Source organism: Heptranchias perlo, chromosome 38 (assembly GCF_035084215.1).
Source record: "Heptranchias perlo isolate sHepPer1 chromosome 38, sHepPer1.hap1, whole genome shotgun sequence".
NCBI classification, from domain to species: Eukaryota; Metazoa; Chordata; class Chondrichthyes; order Hexanchiformes; family Hexanchidae; genus Heptranchias; species Heptranchias perlo.
The window spans coordinates 7646235-7668339 of NC_090362.1; the positions used below are offsets into that span (position 1 = coordinate 7646235).

Sequence of the window (22105 nt, forward strand, 5' to 3'; positions counted from 1 at the left end):
ATACCAACCCCTCACCCCCCATACCAACCCCTCACCCCCCATACCAACCCCTCACCCCCCATACCAACCCCTCACCCCCCATACCAACCCCTCACCCCCCATACCAACCCCTCACCCCCCATACCAACCCCTCACCCCCCATACCAACCCCTCACCCCCCATACCAACCCCTCACCCCCCAATACCAACCCCTCACCCCCCAATACCAACCCCTCACCCCCCAATACCAACCCCTCACCCCCCAATACCAACCCCTCACCCCCCAATACCAACCCCTCACCCCCCAATACCAACCCCTCACCCCCCAATACCAACCCCTCACCCCCCAATACCAACCCCTCACCCTCCCCTCACCCCCCATACCAACCCCTCACCCTCCCCTCACCCCCCAATACCAGCCCCTCACCCCCCAATACCAGCCCCTCACCCCCCAATACCAGCCCCTCACCCCCCAATACCAGCCCCTCACCCCCCAATACCAGCCCCTCACCCCCCAATACCAGCCCCTCACCCCCCAATACCAGCCCCTCACCCCCCAATACCAGCCCCTCACCCCCCAATACCAGCCCCTCACCCCCCAATACCAGCCCCTCACCCCCCAATACCAGCCCCTCACCCCCCAATACCAGCCCCTCACCCCCCAATACCAGCCCCTCACCCCCCAATACCAGCCCCTCACCCCCCAATACCAGCCCCTCACCCCCCAATACCAGCCCCTCACCCCCCAATACCAGCCCCTCACCCCCCCAATACCAGCCCCTCACCCCCCAATACCAGCCCCTCACCCCCCAATACCAGCCCCTCCCCCTCCCCTCCCCCCCATACCAACCCCTCCGCCCCAATACCAACTCCTCACCCTCCCCTCACCCCCAATACCATCCCCTCAATACCAACCCCTCACCCTCCCCTCACCCCCAATACCAGCCCCTCACCCTCACCCCCAATCCCTTGCTTCTCCTCCCTCCCTCCTTTCTCCTTCTCCATCGATTAGTCTACAACAGACAGGAGGCGAGGTAAACCCCCGGTGGTGGAGAGCTTTTGGAACCATAGGTCCAAAGCCACCTATTCCTCCCAAGCATGCTTCACTTACCATAACAACAACTTGCATTTATTAGCGCTTCATAGGAACATTATCAAACAAAAATTTGGTATCATGTCTCAAATTACTTCTTCAAAGGACTGACAACATTGCAAACTATAAGCTATCACCAGGCTGGCCATACATGCCTCAGGACGTTGCTAGTGTACTTGCCCTGTGTAGTGAGCCATTAGAACATGTTGGTTCTATACATACAAGACCCATTGTGCTGTGTAATCCTCCGTAACTGTCTGCACATTGTTAGTCTTCTAGCTGGATTTCTCATACTACAGCCATCATCTCAGCTTTTGTTTTTTGCGTAGCCCTTTTTCAGCTGGGACCCATTCTCTCTGAGGATACTGATCTTTAGCTACGTGGCACAAGTGCCCTGTCCATTGGAACCTGCTTATTGTAACAGGCGATTTACTCCATGCAGGTCATTCCTCATTACTTCAGTGTTGGCCTTCCTGTTGTCCCAGTTGATACCTGATATCCTCCTTGCAAGAGAAATGCAACCACACTTTACGAAGCTCCTCTTCAAATAACAGTCCAGAGCTGCAGTCTCTAACAGTGCTTTATATGAACCCTGAAAATAAATACCCTTCCAAAAGGGCCTATGTGTATTGAAATCATCACCTTATCTAAAGTCTCACTGTAAATACCCTTCAGGAAGCTAAATGCATTCGAAAGCATCACTTTAAATAAACGGTAGCAACAAAGGGGTTTGTCTGCACTGAGCGAAGCTTCCGTTTGTGAAGTCAGGTAAGGATTGAACTCCCTGTTCAATGATGATAATTATACACTCTACCTGTATATCACACAGGGGTACGGCCATTTCAGCGAAGAGGTTGTCTTTTCTTTCACATTTTGCAGTGAGATCATTGTACGGTTTGAATAAAATGCCCTTCAGTTGGTCTTAACCTGCCCAGCAGAAGCTGAAGACGTGTTGTCCTTGTGTCTCTTGTAGGTTGTTTGGTGCTCGTTATCCCGTTGAATCACTGTCCTGTTTTCTGACACCATCACGTGTCCCGTTCGAGGAGGCAGTGAAAAGAGACTTTACAGCTGCTAAAGTTGGAAATTCCTTTGGTCCAACGTAAGTACAGATGGAAAAAGCAGACTGACTGACTTGAGGAATATTTAGTGAGTTAAAAACATTCCAGGGCATACCCAATATCCCATTTACAAACATATTACCCCACTTTAATGAAAGTTTGTGTTAATGGAAACTTTCAGTCAGCACCTGTTGAGTTCAGTCCTGATAACTGACTAATTTGTGCCCAGATTATGTTTTTTTTCCATTTTGTTAGCACTTTATTAATAACAAGACTTTTATTTTAAAATTTTTCTTTTTCTTTTGTGCTGGGGAACTGCAAGTTGAGCGTAACAGGGAATCTATTCGTGGAATTAACCTGATTCGAGTTCTCAGTTGTTAATTTGTCTCCTTTCTCTGTAGATGGTGGACAGCCTGGTTCAAGGTGACACTGACCATTCCGAAGGATTGGAAAGGCAAAGAGGTGCACTTTGTGTGGGAGAGCGATGGGGAAGGGATGGTTTGGAGCAACGGCACTCCAGTCCAGGTATGGTAAATTCCTGGTGCCAATTAATATAGAATAGAAACAGCACTATTAAAACCTGTTGAAAGGGACTACATTCTTTTTCCGTTAATAAACTTGCTTTCAAATGACCCTATTATGACTCTTGTCTAGCTCAGTGTTGTCCAGTAGAAATCGCTAACTAGCCACAGGTGTGATTATGACACTCTTTTAGCCACGTCCGATACAGCCTTGTACAATATATTCTGATGTAGTTTTCTAAATGCTAATATATACTAATGTTAATAGAAAACGCCTTACACACAGTCGCACAATACAGGTAAATGTACTTCACTTAACAAACATCTACCATGATTCAGTAACCAAGGAAGTAAAGCTCTCACAATGGTTTTAAAAAAAAAACACACGCATACTGCTTTTCTCTTACCATTTTACCTACAAATGCACAAAAAGGTTAACGTTCACATGCATACACCATGTGAATGAGTATTGAGATCACAGGCCAAATGACGGTGTCTATTACTCATCTTTTATTTATTAACCAGAAAAGAAATTAGCCACATGTGGCTAACATATTGGACAACACTGATCCAGCATAATAGTCTTGTAAAACATGGACTCTTCCTGTCATATGAGACAAATCCACATGGTAAAATTAGATATTTAGTAGCCACACTCCAGTGGAGAAAAATCAATGGGCAGAAGTTGGCACACCGTCTATATGTAATATATGTTTCGGAGCATGTCGCAAGGCTGTCGTACACTTTAGGGTTTAGGGGATGTTTGTAAAATTGGTCGAGTTTGGGTCTATCAGTTCATGACGCCATCTGAATATTTGAAATGTATTTCAGCCTGTGATGCACTAGATGCACTATGAGCCAAAGGCTAATTCTGTATGTAACAGAAGGGTCTTAACCCATTCAGTAATTTGTGTATTTTGATGCTGCACTGAACACTTTTTTTATCTAGATCTCACCACAAATGCCATTCTTACCTTGTAGAATCCAATGTTAAACATTATGGTGATAACCCTTTGTAATAGTCTTATTAAGTGGGAAAAATGGCAGATAAAGTACCGGATGTATTACAAAGCTGTCGCACATTCAAATGTCGTAAGCTGCAAGAGTAAAACTTAAAACAATTATAAGTATCATCTGAACTTCAACTCTGATACAGCTTTGTACAGTTTATTTTGATGTAGTTTTCTAAATGCTAATGTATGATGTTTATGGAATATTCAGCGCCGTTTGTTATAATACTGAATATCCCAGAAAAGTTTATTTATATAAGGATTCTGAATATGCAGTAAATGAATGGTTATTATAATGTATTCAGGATAGAGTACTCTTGGAAAAGTATGGTATATTAGTGTATACAGGATCGCAGATACCTAGAAACACACGGAGGAAGATTTTTACTCATTACTGTGTAAGTGACAATCTACCAGGAAGACTTCCTGTATTTGCTATTTCTAGTGAAATAGTGGAAGTGTTCTAAAGGAGCATATCTATGATTTTGCTAAAAATAGTGAGCAGGGGAAATATCCCCACTTATGATGATGTTGCTAATACATAGAAACCAAAGAAAATCTTCCTTTGTTGTGTATTACAGTATAATCAGGGAAGGATGATATATGATAATGTACAGAATCAAAACTGGAATAACATCATGTACAGTTACATAGCAAATGCTGCAACTAGCTGTTTAACCCTTGTCCTGCTGAATAACGATGAACTCTGCAGTTACACAGCAAATTCTGGGCATCGGATCTGTACTGAAGCTTAAATATTACGTAAAAGGGAATCAGCCTCTTTAAAGCATAGTGTTTTTCGCAGTGTTTTAATCTTTTAAAATTAATTATGGCGTCAGGGACTGACCAAAGAAGGGGAGAAGATCAGCTACATCCTGACAGAGAATCTCACGGATGAAGAACCTCACAGGTCAGCATCCGTATCCATTCAGCTTCCGGTTATTGTATACACCATGGTTCTCTTACGATTGGTTTCAATTTACCCTCTAATAAGGTGCATCTCAGAATAGAGGGTGATTCTCTTGGGTAAGTGGTATTGCTAATAGGCTTTTCCCCACAGAGTTCCTCTATCATCTCCATTTTTTCAAAATTATGGATTTCTTTTTAATCACTCTCTCAGCTATCTTGACATCCCAGAGTAGGGAACATTTTTTGAGCGTATAATTTTATTATATTGGGTGCAGTTTGTTAGAAAGCTATCCCTTTACTCTTGCCATCTGGTTGGGATGCTGGTCATTTTTTCTTTCTCAAATGGGGAATTGGGAAGTAAATCTTGTTAATCTTGACCAGGTTGTATGAATGAAGGAGGGAAAGTGGCTGGAGGGAGCTGCAGTGGGAGAATGATCTCTGTGCTCTGTTCATATCCTAGGATTAGGTCACCCGATAAATGATATGGTTGATAGCCATAGATATGTCGATGTGCTGGACTTTTCTCCCTTCTGTCACAAGTGACTGCGATGGTTGTAGTTAGCCAACTTTGCTGGAGGAGGAGATAAATTTATTGCACACCTGTTTTTTTTTTACTCTCTGCAGCTTGGAGCTGTATGTGGAGCTGGCATGTAATGGATTGTTCGGAGCAGGGCAGGGCTCCATGATTTCACCCCCTGACCCAGACCGCAAGTTCACTCTTCAGAAGGCTGAGCTGGTCGTCTTCAACAGGGACGTTCACGAACTGCTGATTGACTTCGAGATCCTCTCTGATATGACAAAGGTACTGCTGTGTGTGTGCGTGTGAGTGAGCGCGTGTCTGGATTGGTTAGTCAGGACAACTGAAGCACTTAATGAAAGGGAACAGTTATTGTAAGGGGACGTAGTTTCAGTACAGGACTCCTGTGTAAAGTTTAAAACCTCTGCTATCTGTTGGGAGCTATCTTGCATGTAGATTTCTACACACCAGAGAAGATCGGACCTTTCAAGGCAGGAAGAGGCAAGTGAAGTACTCTGTTGTGATCGATCATGGTCTCACGGTGCCTCTGAACTAGGGCCGATGGGTTGGAGTTGGAGGGGGGAGAGTGACTGTCGAGGTCGTTTTTGGGGAACCTTGGAACTGTTTTCTCTGTTAAAAACTGAAATGTCACTTTGTTTTCCCTTTTTTTTAGGTTAAAAGTTGTGGTGTAAAATTAATCATTTTTAATGTAGAAATTCAAAATTCTCCAGTAAGCCCTCAGTCCTTCCTAGGAACACACCACAAATTAGTGTAGGCCTTGGGGGAAGTATTTGGAAAGAGTGTGGACAATCTAAATTTGTTGCCTTCAGCTTGACTGGAATGATCCCATGGTCAATAAGACTGGGTTTGAATCTCGATTTGCTTTTAAGCAATTTCTTTTATGAAGAAAGTTAATTACATTTTTTTACCCCAGTAATGAAAAAACAAACTTGTATTTATATAATACCTTTCGTGACCCCAGGATCTCCCAACGTGCTTCACAGCCAATAAAGTACTTTTGAAGTGCTTTCACTGTTGTAACATAGGGAAACGCGGTAGCTAATTTGCACACAGCAGGGTCCTGCAAACTGCAATGAGATAAATACCCAGAAAATCTATTGATTATTTGTTTCTGGGAGAAAAGTTTTAAAATATAAAGGAAAAATAATTTCGCAAAAAATGGCAAATAGGGAGTAATGTTCAATAAGATTGAGCAAATGTTCCTTTCTAGATGAAAAAAATGAAATACCCATATTCATTGTAGGTTCCAAAATATTGGATAATGCACCAATATAAAGCACTAAAAATCAACATTTTCTGGGGGTACACACCACGGTCCCCTAGAAAATAAATCTTGTGCTTTACTACTTACAGGCTTTTATGCAAAAAAAACTGCAAATGCTGTAAATTTGAATTAAAAACAGAGCTCAGGAAGGGCTTTTACCCAGAAAATCCACCCACCATTTCTCTTTACAAATTCCATCTAACCTACTGTGTGTTTCTGGCATTTTTCTATTTTCATTTCATATACTTTTGTTTTTTTTTCTCTTGAGTAAGAGTGGAGGAATGCCTCTCACCAGCTGGTTTCAGAACATGATCAGGGACAAGTTACAACCCGTTACACTCAATTAAGGGTGGTATAAGGTGCAGAGGGGCCCAAGGAAGGCAATAAAATACCTTAAAAGAGGGAATGTCACTTTCAATAAAATCTTTGCATATGGCTCCTTCTATCTCAAAACGTTCAGTGGATATACCATTAATTTCAACTATAACAAGTTATGTAGTCATGTAACTTTTAGTACTAATATCTGTTTGTTCCCTCTTTTCCCCCCTCTCCAGCACCTTGGCATTGAGAATCAGCGTAGTTATCAAGCATTGTACACCGCCAATAAGATGGTGAACGCCTGTGACGTTGCAGACCCGAGTACCTTCGCAGAAGTTCACAGATTGGCCGGTGCTTTTCTTCAGCAGCAGAATGGCGAGAGTCAGCACACGGTGCATGCAATGGGACACTGCCACATTGATACAGGTCAGAGGAGATTTGCATACAGTCGGTCACTGAAGAGAAAGAGTTTACAATTAAATAATAGTTACAAAATATACCCTTTTGCATTCACAATTTATAAAAAAAAAATTCCCTCAGATTACAGCCTTGCAGTCACTCTCGGGTATCCATTATCCTATGTACAATCCATCTAAACCGTCAACTAGTGTACAGCCTGCAACACATCCCAAGTATTTAGTGTTCTATACGTAAACTATCTACTTCAATTAGATTACAATCTGTAACTAAATCCCAGGTGTCCAGTGGTTATTCTGTAGGTAGCATTTGTGACACTCCATTGCTGTCATGGAGCCTGACTAATTAAAAATCTAGTTCAGCAGTTCAGATGGTCTATATAGATGTAATGAATAGTTGGGGTAAGTTACAGGATATAATCTAATTAAGAGGATTATATGGTCTATAAAGTACACAGAAATCACTGGTGCGGAGAATTACTCAACACAGAATTGGGCCTGCAGTGTTGTAGCCCTATCTCCAACCCATGTTTGCAGTTAGTGAAGCTCCATCCACTAGTCTAATGTAACCACTACAGTACCACACCCAATAATGAATTTCCTTGCTCACATTTAATTGTAACATCATATCGAATAGTTTTCCCTCTGCAGAGAGGCAAGGCATCTTAGAATTATATAAGTTTACAGTACAGAAGGAGGCCATTCACCCTCTGCTGGCTTTTTACTAGAGCAATCCAAACTAACAGACCTCAGGTCATGAAAGACCCTATATAAATGCAAGTACTTTCTTTCTAATCACTGACTCCCCAACCAAAAGAAATAGTCTTTCTCTATCAAAAGTCTGCATACTTCTAAAAAAAATCTCTTTCACTGCTTCAGTGGAAATTGTCCCAGTATCTAAAGTTTCCCATCCGTGGCATCATCCTGGAGAATCTACACTATTCACTCTCTATGACTTTAATGTCCTATCTATAAAGGGGGACCCAAAACTGCACACAGTGCTGCAGCTGTGGCCCAACCAGTGTTTTGTACAAATTTATCATCATTACTTTACTCTTGTACTGTTTTTTTTTAAAACAGCCTGGCTATGGCCGTATGAAGAGACTATTCGAAAGTGTGCTCGGAGCTGGATATCTGCACTGCGCCTCATGGAGAAAAACCCAAGCTTCATCTTTACTTGCTCGCAGGTAAGACGTGTCAATGTTATTTTAATTTTGCTGTTTTCTCTTCCCCCAAACAGCAATAGTCAAGAGTGTAGGTCTGCCCCCACTCCCCCCATGACCACTGTGTAATCAGCAAGTAGGAAGTTCAAGTGAGTGAAATAAGTTGGATCTTTCTCTGATTTTCCAATGTTGCCTTCAGAAAGAAACAGCAACTCCAATCAAATCCCATCGTGGCCCCAGGCTTATGTCTAAATTTGAGTGACTCTTTTACATCCATTGTTAGTTTAATTTTTGTTGGGTGGGTTACATAGGGTCATAGAAGCGTGAGGTGAGTTACCTCAGTCACGGAGCAGCTCTGTGCGGAACTACAGTGAGCCCAGGCATGATTGATAGCCGGATATTTAGTAGCGAAAAGTGAAAATTAAAATTAAAACCTCAACGACGGGAGGGAACGAAAAAATAACCAAGCAGTTTGGAAAGTGGGCATTATTCTTGTGACTACATTGTGAATTTGTGGCGAGATTAGAGAAGCTGGGATTGTTCTCCTTGGAACAGAGATGGTTAAGGGGAGATTTAATAGAGGCGTTCAAAATCATGAAGGGTTTTGATAGAGCAAATAAGATGAAACTGTTTCCACTGGCAGGAGGGTCGGTAACCAGATGACACAGATTTGTGGTAATTGGTAAAAGAGCCAGAGGTGAGATGAGGAGAAATGTTTTTACATAGCAAGTTATTATGATCTGAAATCCACTGCCTGAAAGGGTGGTAGGAACAGATCCAATAGTAACTTTCAAAAGGGAATTGGATAAACACTTGAAGGGAAGAAATTTGCAGGGCTATGAGGAAAGAGCAGGGGAGAGGGACTAATTGGATAGCTCTTTTAAAAAGCCACACAGGCACTTCTGTGCTGTAAGTTTCTATATGACTCTCTGGATCATTAGTTGTTCCGGAAAATTTAAGGATCATGCAACTCCAAGAATAAATTTGACCCTTGATTACCTTGTGGTTTTCTTTTCTTTTTGGCTCAATGCCAAGAGGTGTCAGTGTTGGGAATGGAAACGTATTCCATTTTTGCATTGAGTCAGCATCAAATACTTGTAAGTGAGTTGTAGTATGGGCTGCATGCAGGATAACGCTGTCTCAACTCTTGCTTAATCAAGCACCGTCTGGTCACATAAAGCATGAGTCTGAAGAAGGGTTAAGTTTCCTGTACTCTGCTCTAGCAGCGTGTTTCAAGCTCAACCTCAAAAGTACCCCAACTGTACGGCAACGATATTTCCATTTCCCACAGCAGCCGCCCTTGTAGCATCTGCAAGTGATGAATTATGAGTAGTTTCAGGGCTCTTGCTGCCATTATAAACGTACATAAAGAAGGGTGGGAAAAGACCAGTAGGCTCACCCATGCTCACCACCGATCTACCCCATAGCCACATAAATCTCCTGGAGGAAAAGAAAAAACAAACTGCGGCCAATTCAAGAAAAGCTCTGGAAGTTCCCCTCTAATTCCCTAAGGGATTGCAGTTGCCTGTAACAACTCGCATTCACATCTAACTAGTAACTTACCCTCTGTAACTGGAGTTGTCCTCTTCTTACGGAACTATAGCAAATCCATATCCATCACATGGCCCATTAGTCTGTTCCAGAGGGCGATGACTCTGAAAAAAGAAATACTCCCTAGCATCTAACCTAATGCCTGCCCTCTAGATTTATCAACCTGACTGTCCAATCCTTTCCTGATTTTAGAAACCTTAATCGTATCTTCTGTAAGCCTGCATCTCTCTAAAATAAATAGTCCCAACTCTTGGACTCATCCTCATAAGAGCACGTAGGCTAAGCATCATTCTGGGCAACCTTCTAGAATCATACAGCACAGAAGGGGGCCATCCAGCCCATCGTGTCTGTGCCAATTATAACAGAGCTATCCAATTAGTCCCATTCCCCTGCTCTTTCCTCATAGCACTTCAAATTTTTCTGTACCTTCTCCAGAACCCTGATATCCTTCACCATATTGGGGATCAAAATGGGACACAATAGTGCCAATTTTTCTTCACCTTGCTCCCAAAAAAACAGGGTGCAATGCAGAGAAAAAATGGGTGCTGTTCCTTTGCTCCCGAATAACACTGTACACAAACCTCCTCCTGTGGGTCACCTGGAGAGGGTGCAGCAATGTAAATTTCATGCTAATGAATGTCACAGGTCTTTGTGCATAGATTTCCTCCAATAGCACCAGGGGCAGTCTGCTCCTAGAAAAAACTGGTGCTGCTGATTCCAGAACTGCTGTTTGGTGCTATTTGTCTTGAGGCACAGGCTGGTATTTATTTTTGACTTTTTTGCTGCTTCTGTACTTGTTGCAGAATGTTAATAGTCCTTTTACACTTAGTGATGGAGGCCATGTTCAGTACTGTGCCACCTGCTGTTTAGGAACATGGCTTATTTGGAGGCAGATGAGGAGAAACAGCCACAAGACCCATTGACAGTTGCTAAAGTCATTCAGCCAGGTATCTCATGAGCCATGAATACCTGTTTCCCTACCACAGAGTATGAAGCATCCCTCTCCCTGATTGTACAGCAGCTGCATAAACATAAAAAGGGAAGACTTTCAGACAATCCAGTATCCTTCCCTATTCTTGTAGCAGCATTCTTCATTCCCATACTTGATAGCCCTGTACCTCCCCTCTTACCAGCTTTCTCCCAGGTAGACTAGGAGTACCTGAACTGCTGCTCGAGGAGTTTGCTACAACCATCCCCGGCATGGCACAGCAACATACATTCATTCACAGAATGTGACATTCGCGCCAGACAAGTGCCAGGCAATGACTATCTCCAACAAGAGAGAGTCTAACCACCTCCCCTTGACATTCAACGGCATTACCATCGCCGAATCTACTACCATCAACATCCTTGGGATTACCATTGACCAGAAACTTAACCGGACCAGCCACATAAAATACTGTGGCTACAAGAGCAGGTCACAGGCTGGTTATTCTGCAGCGAGTGACTAACCCCCTGAAGCCTTTTCACCATCTACAAGGCACAAGTCAGGAGTGTGATGGAATACTCTCCACTTACTTGGATGAGTGCAGCTCCAACAACACTCAAGAAACTCAACACCATCCAGGACAAAGCAGCCCGGTTGATTGGCACCCCATCCACCACCTTAAACATTCACTCCCTCCACCACTGGCGCACCGTGGCTGCAGTGTGTACCATCTGTAAGATGCACTGCAGAACTCGCCAAGGCTTCTTCGATAGCACCTCCCAAACCTGCGACCTCTACCACCTAGAAGGACAAGGGAAGCAGGTGCATGGGAACACCACCACCTGCACGTTCCCCTCCAAGTCACACACCATCCCGACTTGGAAATTTACCGCCGTTCCTTCATCGTCGCTGGGTCAAAGTCCTGGAACTCCCTCCCTAACAGCACTATGGGAGAATCTCCACCACACGGACTGCAGTGGCTCAAGAAGGCAACTCAAGGGCAATTAGGGATGGGCAATAAATGCTGCCCGCATCCCTTAAATGAAATTTTAAAAAAAGCATGTAACCTTTAAATATACCTAAAAACCACTGATATGCATCACAGCTTCTGGCATACTGTAATTTTAAAAGCTTACCAATCTTCATCAGGAAATATCCAGATAAGAATTCCTCCTCATTATCTGCAACAAAAAAAAAAATCAGTCCTTCTGAGTTTCCCATGTGATTTTAACTTTGTCTGCCCCTTTAATGGTGCTGGTACCTTTAAGACCCAGGAAGCTTCCAAACATCCTCCTGTCTTCATAACTGTGGCCAACAATGTGCCCATGCGGCATCTCCTTCATTTTAATTGGGCCCGAGAGGAGGTTTGGATGCTCAGCTCCTGGTCCCAGCAGAGGGCACTTCTGCTGCATCCTAACTTGCACCAAGTCCCGTACTCACTGACCTACATTGGCTCCCGGTCCGGCAACGCTTTGCATTTAAAATTTTCATCCTTGTGTTCAAATCCCTCTATGGCCTCGCCCCTCTCTATCTCTATAACCTCCTCCAGCCCTACAACCTTCTGAGATCTCTGCGCTCCTCCAATTCTTGCACATCCCCAATTTTCATCGCCCCACCATTGGCGGCTGTGCCTTCAGCTGTGCCTTAAGCTCTGGAATTCCCTCCCTAAACTTTTAAGACTCCTTAAAACCTACCTCTGACCAAGCTTGTAGTCATCCCTCGTACTATCTCCTTATGTGGCTCGGTGTCAACTTTTGTCTCTTTACGCTTCTGTGAAGCGCCTTGGGACGTTTTACTATGTTAAAGGCGCTATGTAAATGTTGTGAAGCACTCTGGGATTTCTGAGAATGTGAAAGATGGTACATAAATGCAAATTCATTCTTTTTCTTATTACTTTGTGAATTCATCTGCTTAAAGAAATAGCTAATACTGAATTACCAAGAACTATTAACACTTCCTTTCACTTTCTAACAGGCACAGCAGCTGGAGTGGGTAAAGAGCTGGTATCCAGGCTTGTACACCCAAATCCAAGAGTATGCTCAGAAGGGGCAGTTTGTCGCAGTGGGAGGCAGCTGGGTAGAAATGGTAAAGTATCAGAGCTATGATTAGAAAGAGCTGCATGCTGCTGCCTATCCGCGTTACATTAAATGTCATCTTATCTCTGCTGGTAATGCTCGGAGTCAAAAGGTTGTGAGATATTTCCTACTCCAGGGTTTGAGAACATAGTCTAGGCTGACACTCCCCCACTGGAATGCTGAGTTGTTTGAGTGCCATCCTTGGGATGAGATATAAAGAAGGACAGTGAGCCCTGCCAGTGACCTGACTAATAATCTTCCCTGAGCTAACGCCACCAAAACCAAATTAACTGGTCACCGATCTCATTAGAACATAAGAAATAGGAGCAGGAGTAGAACATACGGCACCTGGAGCCTGCTCCGCCATTTGTTAAGATCATGGCTGATCTTCTACCTCAACTCCACTTTCCCGCTCTATCCCCATATCCCTTGATTCCCTAGCGTCCAAATATCCATCGATCTCGGCCTTGAATATACTCAACGACTGAGTATCCACAGCCCTCTGGGGTAGAGAATTCCAAAGATTCACAACCCTCTGAGTGAAGAAATCTTTCCTCATCTCAGTCCTAAATGGCCGACCCCTTATCTTGAGACTATGACCCCTAGTTCTAGACTCTCCAGACAGGGAAAACAGCCTCTCAGCATCTACCCTGTCATGCCTTCTAAGAATTTTATACGCTTCGATGAGATCACATCTCATTCTTCTAAACTCCAGCGAATATAGGCCCATTCTACTCAATCTCATTGCTGTTTGTGGGGTCTTGCTGTGCGGAAAATGGCCTTCAGAGTAATGTATTATATGTGAAACACTTTGAGATATTTGAGAGATGTGACAAGGCACTATATAAATGCAACTCTTACATTAACCATGCAACAGACCTACAGTTTCAATACAGTCCTTTCAATTCACTGCTACCTAACATTTCTGCCCTAGAGAACATGTTAAAAGATTTGACTTAAACTTGCCATATAAAGACAACAACACAATTACCTTTCAGTTACAGAAGTTATTAAATCAAAAGCAAAATACTGTGGATGCTGGAAATCTGAAATAAAAACAGAAAATGCTGGAAATACTCAGCAAGTCAGGCAGCATCTGTGGAGAGAGAAACAGAGAGAAAGTTTCAGGTCGATGACCTTTCCCCAGAACTGGAAGAAGTAAAGATCTGACAGTTTTTAAGCAAGTACAGAACCAGGGAAATGAGGGGGCCGGGGAGGAAAGAACAAAAGGGAAGGTCTGCAGTAGGATGGAGGGCATGAGTGATAATATTAAGTTCCATTCTAACTTGTTAATATCAAATAAATACACCACAAATCCATACTGTGAGTTTTTCCTCAAAGTTTTTATCTCTGACAGATGGCGTACTTTGTTATTGGAACCTCCGATCTTAATTAAATTTACTTATTTTTTTCCCTTCTGGTTTTTCTCCCTTAATTCTCTTCTCTTGAAGGCAGCAACTCGTGCTGCGATAATTACTGCTGTATAACCACCCACTGGGAGGTGGGCCCATGGTGGCACTCCCTCTATTCCTGTGGGGAGACATCTGCCCTCTGCATGACTGATTGGAATATTCACTGTGTGGGGTGTTCTGGTTGCAAACTGGCTTCCTGAGTTCTCCTGCACTGTTCTAATATTCTCAACCATTTTTATTAAGATCATAAAACTGAATCTGTTGCTTCTGATAAATCAGATCAAATGTAAAAAAAACATTCCTCTGCCACAGTTCACTCTTCCGACTTAGACTAGGGTACCTAGCAGGCACAGTGAGCCAAATGGCTTGTTTCCGTACTGCAATTTCTATGATCCCCTCTCCCTCTGCTTCTGATTTTAGATATCAACAGAACAAATAACCAAGAATATCGGGACAAAAAACAGAAACTGCTGGAGATACTCAGCAGGCCGCTCAGCACTTTACATAGAATTTACAGCACAGAAACAGGCTATCCGGCCCAACATGCCGTTGTTTATGCTCCACGCGAGCCTCCTCCCTCCCTACTTCATCTAACTCTATCAGCATATCCTTCTATTGCTTTCTCCCTCGTGTTTATCTAGCTTCCCCTTAAATGCATCTATGCTATTCACCTCAACTACTCCTTGTGGTAGTGAGTTCCACATTCCAACCACTCTTTGGGTAAAGAAGTTTCTCCTGAATTCCCTATTGGATTTATTAGTGACTATCTTACATTTATGGCCTCTAGTTCTGGTCTCCCCCCGCAAGTGGAAACATCTTCTCTATGACTACCCTATCAAACCCTTTCATAATCTTAATGACCTCTATCAGGTCACCCCTCAGCCTTTTCTTTTCTAGAGAACAGAGCCCCAGCCTGCTCAATCTTTCCTGATAGGTATAACCTCTCAGCTCTGGCATCATCCCAGTAAATCTTTTTTGTATCTTCTGCAGTGTCTCCATATCCTTTTTACAATATGGAGACCAGAACTGTTCACAGAACTCCAAATGTGGTTTAACCAAGGTTTTATACATGTTTAACATAACTTCTCTGCTTTTCAATTCTGCCCCTCTAGAAATGAACCCTAGTGCTTGGTTTGCTTTTTTTATGGTCTTATTAACCTGTGTCGCTACTTTTAGTGATTTGTGTATCTGTACCCCCAGATCCCTCTGCTCCTCTACCCCATTTAGACTCTTATTATCCAAGCAGTTTGTGGCCCCCTTATTCTTCCTATCAAGATGTCACACTTATCTATATTGAAATTCATTTGCCAATTACATGCCTATTCTGCAAGTTTATTAATGTCTTCCTGTATTTTGTCGCAGTCCTCCTCGGTATTGACTATATCCCCCAATCTGGTGTCATCTGCAAATTTTGATATTGTACTTCCAGTTCAAGTCGTCCCAGCACCGATCCTTGTGGAACATCACTTCCTACCTTTTGTCAGTCTGATTAGATACCTTTAACCCCTACTCTCTGTTTTGTAGCCAGCTTGCTATCCATTCTGCTACTTGTCCCCTGACTCCACATGCTCTGACCTTTGTCATGAGTCTACTATGCTTTATCAAAGGCCTTTTGAAAATCCAAATATATTACATCTACTACATTACCCTTGTCCACCCTTTCTGTTACTTCTTCAAAGAATTCAATAAGGTTGGTCAAGCAAGACCTTCCCTTCTGAAATCCGTGCTGACTATTCTTTATTTTACTTTTGGTTTCTAGATGTTTTTCTACTACATCTTTGAGTAAGGATTCCATTATCTTTCCTACCACTGACGTTAAGCTAATTGGCCTATGGTTCCCTGGAACTGGTTCTATCTTCCTTTTTAAATATAGGAGTTACCAGTCCTCTGGCACTATTCCCTTTTCTAATGAAGTTTTAAATATATGTAATAGTGCCTCTGGTATCTCTTCCCTAACTTTTAATTTGCACGAATGCAATCCATCCGGACCAGTGGTTTTATCCTCTCTCAGTTTGATTAGTTTAGCAAGTATCTCCCCCCTTTCTGTCTTAAATGTCTTTATATCTTTTTTTCATCTTTTCTTCTAATGTCATGCCCACCTTGTTCGTCTTCCTGGTAAATACTGAGGCAAAGTAATTATTTAATATTTCTGCCATTTCGCTGTCATTAACTGTGAGTTTATCATGTGTATCTCTTAATGGTCCTATCCCTATCCTGATTTTTCTTTTGTTATTTACATGTCTGTAGAATACTTTACTATTTATTTTTATATTCCTTGATAATTTAATTTTGTCGTTTCTCTTTGCCATCCTAATTTTTTTTAAACTTCTTTCCTAACCTTTTCGTATTCCCTTTTGTCATCCTTTCCTTTGTTGTCTGTGCACTTAGTGTATGCCTTTTTCTTTATTCATCCATGGTGTATCATTACTGGCTAGTTTGTTCTTCCTTTTTATTGGGATATATTTCTCCTGGACACTCTTGATCACTGTTTTAAATGTTTCCCACTGCTGTTCAATTTCTTTGTTTATCAGTAAATTTTCCATTTTATTTTCCCTAGTTCCATTCTCATCCCCTGAAAATCATCTTTTTTCCAATTTATTGCTTTGATCTTTGTCTTACTTATGATCTTCTCAATCTTTATGTTAAACCTTATTATGTTGTGGTTATTAATTCTTACTTCTCTTATCTGCTCTAGTTCATTTCCCATTATTAGATCCAGCAGTGCTTCCTCTCTTGGGCTTTTTACATTCTGGGTAAGAAAGGAGTCCTGCACACATTGTAAAAACTCCATTCCCTTTACCCCTTTACCTACCTCTTCTTGCCAGTTTATTTGGGGTAGTTAAAACCTCCCATGATTATTATTCTATGTCTTTTACTCATTTCACATATTTGCTTTCATATTTCTTCCTCCACCTCCTTTCCACTATTAGGTGGTCTGTAGTATACCCCTATTAGCATGATTGCTCCCTTATCTTTTACTTCAATCCATATGGATTCTGTTTCTATCCTTCAGTTAGTTATGTCCCTTTTTTCTACTGTTATTATATTATCTCTAATTAGTACAGCTACCCCCTTCCTTCTCTATCCTTTCTGATTATGTTATAGCCTGCAATATTCTTAGTTGCCAGTCCTGTTCTTTATGTAGCCATGTTTCAGTTATTCCTGCTGTATCTGGTCCCTCACTACAAATATTGCCTCCAGTTTTAAGGGTGTTTATGGGTTTTCTCCTGTGGTCTCCTCATGCCAGGCATCATCCCCAGCTACAACGGAAAGAATGCAGTTCTTCCCAAGCTTCTCCCAATGCGGCTTCTATCTGGCCCCTTAGCAAGTGTTCAAGAATAGCCCTTCCTGATCTTCCCTCCACTCTTCAGAATAACACTTGGCTTCCATCCAGCACCTCCCCATGATGACATGGTAGAGACTGGTTATTTAACTGGCTAGGAATCGCAGGTGTAAACTTGGACTCTGTCACTCCATAGCACAGTGTGTTGGATCTCCAACACTGCACTACTCTCAACATTTTATAACTATTACTACTACTACTACCACAACAACAACAACAACACCTTGCATTTCTAAAGCACCATTAACGTAGTAAAATGTCCCAAGGCGCTTAACAGGAGCATTATCAAACAAAATTTGACACCAAGCCACGTAAGGAGATATTAGGACAGGTGACCAAAAGATTGGTCAAAGAGAAAGGTTTTAAGGAGCGACTTAAAGGAGGAGAGCGAGGTAGAGAGGCGGAGAGGTTTAGGGAGGGAATTCCAGAGCTTAGGGCCTAGGCAACTGACGGCCCCTGCCGGCCATGGTAGAGTGCTGAAAATCGGGGGATGCGCAAGTGGCCAGAATTGGAGAAACCCAGAGATTTCAGAAGGTTGTAGGGCTGGAGGAGGTTACAGAGATAGGGAGGGGTGGGGGGGGCAGAGGCCACGGAGGGATTTGAACACAAGGATGTGAATTTTAAAATCGGGGTATTGCCAGACTGGGAGCCAATGTAGGTCAGCAAGCACAAGTTGAATGGGACTTGTTGCGAATTAGGATACGGGCAGCAGAGTTTTGGATGAGCTCAAGTTTATGGATGGTGCAAGGTGGGAGGCCGGCCAGGAGAGCATTGGAATAGTCGTGTCTGGAGGTAACAGAGGCATGGATAAGAGTTTCAGCAGCAGATAGCTGAGGCAGGGGCGGAGATGGGCGACGTTATGGAGGTGGAAGTAGGTGGTCTTGGTGATGGAGAGGAAATGGGGTCAGACGTTCAGCTCAGGGTCAAATAGGACGCCGTAGGAGTGTGTTGGATCTCCAGTACTGCACTGCTTCCCAACATTTTATAACTATAAAATAATTAACATTTATTTTTGTTAAACAAATTATATTTAATGTACATCTAGAAATCTATGTTGCCAATGCTCCTGTTCTGTCAGTGTTAGGTTGCCTTACAGTTTTACTTGGGTTATGAAGCAGTCTCAAAGCCAGCTAGTAGGGGGCACTAATGTACAGGTTTTGCAGGATGGAAATCTCCCTTCTGGTGAATCCATGGTGCGACAGTTCCTCCAGGGTCAAAGATTCTTCCAGCAGGAGTTTGGAAAGCACTGCTGTGAGGTGAGTAGTTGGCATGGCAACGAGGCTTTTATTGGAATGTAATTTCTGCATAGTTACTCGAGGATGAACTGAATCATCAAATGGGATTTGCGATCCAATCTAGATGAATGCTGTTTGTATTGTAACTGCCTGTTTTCTACCGAGTACAGAATGTATAATGTAAGATTAGTTTCTGTGTTTAAAAAAAAGCCATTTAAAGGGATAGGCCAGGGATGACTTTTAATGACTTTAAGCACAATCAACATACATCTCTTAGTAATTTGAATGTAAATTATACTTTTTATTTTTACAGCAACGGCCGGTCCTAATCTGTGTGTAATTGTTTCCCCCGCCCCATTTTTGAAAGCACTCTGGCACTCAAATTTGACACAGGATGACATTGCAATGCTATAAAATACCAAGTACTTATTCCTCCCATTTCAAATCCTTCCTGGCAACAAATTGAATTTTAAGTGTACATCTCAGACTAACCAGTCGAGTTCCACTTTCATCTCATTAAAAATAAAGTCATCGTTTATATGGTAGATAAAAGAAGACTTTGATTTTACTAAGAGATAGTAGAGATTCTGTGAGGGAGCAGGTCTACTGGTGGACAAGCCCGTTGCATTTACCCTATTTCCTTATGTATATTTGCTTAATATCAACCAGCGTAGGTCTATCTTTCTCTGCAATGTGATAGTTCTGATTCATTCTTCATTGAGTTCTCTGTAGCATTTCTGTCATCTTCAGTTGTCGTTCCTGAACTTCTTATTGGCATCATGCTTGTATTTATACTGTTGTATGATGCTATTTACACTTCTGACAACTCGTATTACTGAATTAACTGTTTGATTACATTACATTGTTCCACATATTAGTATAAACTATCTCAGCTACTGTTGAACCACTATGAACTATACTTTAATAAAACACTCTAAATATTCTTTTGTCTACTAACCTCTGCTTAGACTTCCTCTTCCTTCAAATGCCTCATTACTTCTAAAATCTAAGGCAGCGGTCTCCCCTTTTAGTAACTTAGCTCATCGTACTTTAAGCATTGATTCAGGCAATCCAACTCATCAATTTAATTCACATTGGGCTACGTTTTCCAACATTGACTATGTTACCAGTTAAAAATGGCACATTCTTTCATTTTATTTTGAAATAGTTCTGGTTGCCAGATACATTTGGATATTCAGCCCAGCTGCCGCAGATCATGCAGGGGAGCGGTATCACACGCTTTCTAACTCAGAAGCTCAGTTGGAACCTAGTGAATGAATTCCCGGTAAGTTGCTCATTTATAGCAGTCATTACTGCAAGAGGCCCAAGTTGCATTTTGGAGATTTTCGAAACGCGCATTAAAATAACTTGAAAACGTTAAGAGAGCTTAACGCAGTGGAAGTGTATCATGCAGGCTGGTGGTTCACTCATAGAATTTACAGCACAGAAATAGGCCATTTGGCCCAACTGGCCTATGCCGGTGTTAATGATCCACATGAGTCTCCTCCCACCCCTCTTCATCTAACCCTATCAGCATACCTTTCTATTCCTTTCTCGCTCATATTCTTACCTTGCTTCCCCTTAAATGCAGTCAGTGCAGTGGTTTATTCCCAGTCACAAGCATTCAGCATGTTCATGTCACATGACTGCCTTGCCGTTTAAACACAGGTGGAAGTTGTTTGCTTGGCCACCCTTGTGCACGAGTTTCACCATTTTGAGGGCAGCAGGAATTGTGCTTTGGTGACTGAATGTAGTTTGTTTCCAGCCATGCAGAAGCAAGAAATTTAACTTATGGGGGAGGGTGGTTTAGATAATAACACGGATATCTCATATAACTTAAATTGTACTCCAGGTTGGCTGTGATTATTGAGGTAAAGGAAGGCAGCATTAGAGAATGGAAGCAGGAAGAGACAGCGCAAGCCAGATGCAAGATCTACTTTACCTTAACTCCATCCTCAGAATAGATTCCAGTACAGGGCTTCCATTCCTCAGAACGGCTGATCTTGTAACCTTTCTGAGTGAGGCTAACTTAGTGTCACTTTTATGTACTATATTTTGGACACTTTCATGCTGCAAACTGAGCGGAATTAGGTTGAGACTACCACAAACTAATTTCTTATGTGCTAGTATAGGCTGTGTTCTCTGATTTGAACTTTATGTGGGTCCAGCATAGGATGTATGTGTCTAATTAACTAGCATATACACTAGTATGCAACGTTATCTCCCTGTTCTACACTACTATTGCATTTACTACTATTGTAAATTCTAGACAAATAGGATAATAAAGTGACAGCATGGTGCTTGCATCATGATTTAATTTACATAGGATACATCTATGCCTTAAGACCAGTAGCTGCAGTTCAGGTTTGAGTTCGGCAGAATTGCGTTGACTCTTTGAAGGGTCTGCACAGCGGAAATGTTGACTTGTCTGTTTCCTGCACAGATGCTGCCTGGTCTGCTGAGTGTGTCCAGCATCTTCTGCCTTTTGTCTCAAATTTCCAGCGTCTGCAGCATTTTGCTTTTTGTTCAAAGTAGTGTGGGTCTACCCCCTCCAGAGAGTCTCACTCTGCTTTGTTCTAGAGTCGGGTTGGGATCTGACTCTGAATTTACATGGCCAGTTTAGCATTGATGCGAAGCTGAAACCGTTTTATACCAGTATTTGTAGTGTAAGTGCACCCTTAGATTTTGATTCATTTTTAATTTTGTTTTTACCTTGGAATTTCTTCACCCCCCCCCCCCCCAACTTTACCCACCAATTTGCTCCCTTTCTCTCTCTTCCCTCCTCCTCTGCTGAAGGCATTGTCGCTTTGCTGGAGTACAGTGCCATGTATGCTGAGCATTATCTGGTATCTCACCCAAATAGCCATTCTTGTAGGTGGGGCTGGACAGTGAATGTCAGCAGGCTTTTTGACTGTGGGAGGCATCACACTAGAGCCTAGTGTTGTCATTACTCACTGTCCGCACAGCATACTTCGAGCAGGGGTGGCTGGATAGTGGTCAGGACCAGGAATTCTGTGAATTTACTCTCCCTAACCCAGATGTATTGAGGCCAATTATAGCTAATAGATCATCTAATTCACCACAGACTGGGGATCCAGAATGATACCGGGGCTTAGAGGGTTAAATTATGAGGACAGGTTGCATAAACTTGGCTTGTAATCCCTTGAGTATAGCAGATTGAGGGGTGATCTGATTGAGATGTTTAAAATGTTGGAAGGATTTAGGGTAAATACAGAGAAACTATTTCCTCTGGTGGGGGAATTAAGAACGAGAGGACATAATCTTAAAATTA

At 42.4% G+C, this 22105-nt stretch overlaps 1 protein-coding gene across 1 annotated transcript in view; it reads left to right on the forward strand.

Annotated features, from left to right (window-relative positions):
- man2c1 (mannosidase, alpha, class 2C, member 1) overlaps positions 1-22105 on the forward strand; it is an 89922-nt gene that overhangs the window by 11256 nt on the left and 56561 nt on the right. The window contains exons 2-10 of the mRNA XM_067973362.1: positions 2046-2171; positions 2532-2655; positions 4501-4571; positions 5195-5372; positions 6927-7116; positions 8187-8293; positions 12723-12833; positions 18742-18834; positions 19982-20098. Coding sequence (XP_067829463.1) covers positions 2046-2171; positions 2532-2655; positions 4501-4571; positions 5195-5372; positions 6927-7116; positions 8187-8293; positions 12723-12833; positions 18742-18834; positions 19982-20098 — 1117 coding nt within the window. The remainder of the gene's footprint in view (positions 1-2045; positions 2172-2531; positions 2656-4500; positions 4572-5194; positions 5373-6926; positions 7117-8186; positions 8294-12722; positions 12834-18741; positions 18835-19981; positions 20099-22105) is intronic.